Genomic DNA, 3194 nt, shown 5'->3' with positions numbered 1-3194 from the left:
CAGGTGGGGCAGGATCACACATGGGCACTGCCAGGTGGGTGAGGGTCACACATGGGCACTGCCAGGTGGGTGAGGGTCACACTCAGGGCACTGCCAGGTGGGTGAGGGTCACACTCAGGGCACTGCCAGGTGGGTGGAGCTCAGCACTGCCACGACCCCCTGAATTCAGCAGGATGGGGCAACAGTGCTTGCAGCTTTTTTGAAAGAGGTTTGGAAAGAATTATTGAAACTCCTGGTATTTATCACAGTTTGTATTAGCAGCTGGTGCAAATGCTGTCACTGACTAGCCAATGATGTGGCTTCAGGATTTGTTTATATGGGTTTTCTGTCTACTTTTTTCCTCCCTGTTCTTGGAAGTTGTCCTAAACCCCTAGTGGTGAGGATGATTTTCTGTGTCAATGATCCACCTGAGTGGATCTACTTCAAGGTGAATTTTTTTCATAGTATAACAAATTTTACAGTGCATATAGTTGCACATGCTTAGCTTTTTACCTGATCTACATGTCAAGTTACTGACTTGACCTTAAGGTCACTTTGGATAGAAATTTGGGAAGGAACACTAGAAGTAAACACATAACAAATACTCAAAACACTTTAGGTATTTAGGTAATAGAAGTATGTTTTCTGTTCATTGGGAAAATAAAATGTAACCTTGATATAAAAGTAATGGGTAAGTAAAGGTACTTGAATAAAGATCACACTAGGCTGAGGGGATCTCCTGTCACATATTAAGTGATATGCCAAAAGTGGAAACAAAATCTTTCAATAAAGCCATTTCAATATTTACTTCTTTCAAATCTATTTTTTAATTGCTATAGATCAAGAATCTGATCTTTAGAGTTGTTAAGATGATTCACATATAGAAATGCCTGCATGAACTCATTTTATGATATGCTGTATAAGCCATTGCTGTCTTAAAATATAAACCTGACGATTCTGAACTATGGTTAGCTGGGATTAATGGATAATTTCTTTACTCTGTAAAAGCTCTGCTTGTTATCCAGTGATTAAAGGAAAACAGTCAGCTCCTCAGTATTAGCAAAACAGATGACATTAATCATACTTCCATGAAAATGTCCATGGTTATTTATTCTTAACACATTTAGAAGCTCAGCTTCTTAGCTAGAAAAAAGGACCCATGTGTTTCAGGAATTTTAAATGAATTATGTTCTAGCATTTCAAATTCTAGGATTTTCCATGCATTGTATACAAGAGTTTTCAGACAGCCTGAAAATACTCAGATTCTTTTCTTTACCTGTAGCATCCCAAACTTCTCTTAGTGTGATTCTCCTCCCTCACCTGCAGCCTCAGTGACCATGTGCCCTATTAGAAAATCTAATGGCTGTTTAAAACAGCCCTTAGACGAGGTTTGAATTTAATAATCTTTTAGCAGGTGGTTTCAAAACATAGATTTCCTTAATAAAATAGTAACACAGCAGAACTTAATTTATAACTCATTTTAGCTTTAACAATTACCATTTATCAACGTATGTTTAAACCATTCTGGGAAGAAATGTAGAGAAACAGGTAAGATACAAACAGTGTGAAAGGAAAAACCAAGGAATCACCATTTTGCAAAATGTATGCAAATATTGTCTTTTTCATTCTTTGTCTTAGACAATGGGGAATTTCCTCACTGAACGGGGATGCCTTGTTTTTGGCATTGTTTTGATTCTTCTGGTATATGTAGGTCACACAAGAGCTCATTAAATCATAATCATGCAAAACCACCAATTCATAGAAGGGCACGGGTCTTTTTTTTGAACTGTTTTCTTGATTATAGGCACTGAGAGAAGGGCTTTCATTTGTTTTACATCTTTTATCCTTTGCTGTATCTTGCAAGTGACAGCTGATGCTTTTGTGTCTCACACATCTCTTCTCCCTGCTTTTGTAGGTGGTTCACTACATCCTGACAGTTGAAAAGGACCATGACATGGATATCAATGACACTGATGCCTTGTGGGGAGAAACAGGTATTTCCTTTGTCATATTTTTCCTAATTAAAGTTGCCCGTTTAAGGAGAGAGTGTCTTTAATTTTTTAAATTTAATCTTCTGTAATAAAAATAATGGGATGTACCAGTTTTAATAATAAAATGCAGTTTATAAGGATAGAGTTTTAACTTACTAAATCTATTCATCTCACGGATTGAAGAATTATTTTATATTAAAATTACTGTAAATTACTGACTTTCTAAGTAAATTGAAAATGGTGGAAATACAGTGTTTCGTTATGGGACCTTTATGGGATTCTCTGTTTGAGAACTTCTGTTTAAATCTCATAAGTTTTGAGGAAATGCTGGGCTGTTGCCTCATTTGCTCTAATTAGGCAGTGGAGGAAGAGACCTGTCTTTGGACATCTGTTTCTAAATTCATTTTGTTCTTTATTATTTTGTCGGTGGTTTTTTTTAAATTCTTGCATCATGCATTGGGAATCTTTACTCACCAGGTTTGCCATTCATACTGATATCTAGAACAGTTATTTTCCAGTTGTTCAGCTCTAAACAGTTGATGTAACTATAATACAGTGAAACTTAGGTACTGTTGTTAAAAAGGAAAAATTTACCTGCAGTGTTTGTAATTCGATTTACTTTCAACATTTGCTGAAATTTAAAAAAAAAAAATCTACTTGATTTATGTTTGAAAATGCTAAAAAATGAGTTACAGGAAATTCATAATTTGACCCACTTCTTATTAGAAAATACAGGGTATTCCCTTTGTCATATTTCTCCTAATTAAAGTTGCTCATATGGGCTTGGGCAAGTCCTTTGCTGATCTTGCAGAAGTCACACACAAACCTGTTTTCTAAACAGTGTTGGTATGACTGATGAGGCTTCAACATAAACAACAACAAAATTTTAATTTCAAAGTCTATTTTGAGCATAATGGAAGAGGGGAAAAATAATGATGGAGAAAGTATTTCCTTTTTTTTTTTGTCCTTTTCAGCTTTCAGTGAGGGTCACAGTGAAAAACTGAGACAAGGGGGATTCAGTAACAGCTGCATGGAGGGGTGGAAGGGGTTAGCCAGCCCAGAGCTGGTGCTGGTGCCATGCCTTCCCCCCCCCTCTGATGCCATGCTTTCCCCCTCTGATGCCATGCTTTCCCCCCCTCTGATGCCATGCTTTCCCCCTCTGATGCCATGCTTTCCCCCTCTGATGCCATGCTTTCCCCCTCTGATGCCATGCTTTCCCCCCCT

The 3194-nt window shown here is 37.4% G+C and overlaps 1 protein-coding gene across 2 annotated transcripts in view; it reads left to right on the top strand.

Annotated features, from left to right (window-relative positions):
* Positions 1 to 3194, top strand: part of TANC1 (tetratricopeptide repeat, ankyrin repeat and coiled-coil containing 1) — a 55343-nt gene that overhangs the window by 43944 nt on the left and 8205 nt on the right. For both annotated transcript variants that reach the window (XM_027907516.1, XM_027907515.1), the window contains one exon: positions 1895 to 1973. In XM_027907516.1, the coding sequence (XP_027763317.1) occupies positions 1895 to 1973 (79 nt within the window). The remainder of the gene's footprint in view (positions 1 to 1894; positions 1974 to 3194) is intronic.

The sequence above is a fragment of the Empidonax traillii genome, unplaced genomic scaffold, assembly GCF_003031625.1.
Source record: "Empidonax traillii isolate 1590-97213 ecotype Southwest subspecies unplaced genomic scaffold, ASM303162v1 scaffold1487:size278866, whole genome shotgun sequence".
NCBI lineage: Eukaryota > Metazoa > Chordata > Aves > Passeriformes > Tyrannidae > Empidonax > Empidonax traillii.
The sequence above is the reverse complement of the archived record's forward strand: the minus strand, read 5'-3'. Positions and strand labels throughout refer to the sequence as shown.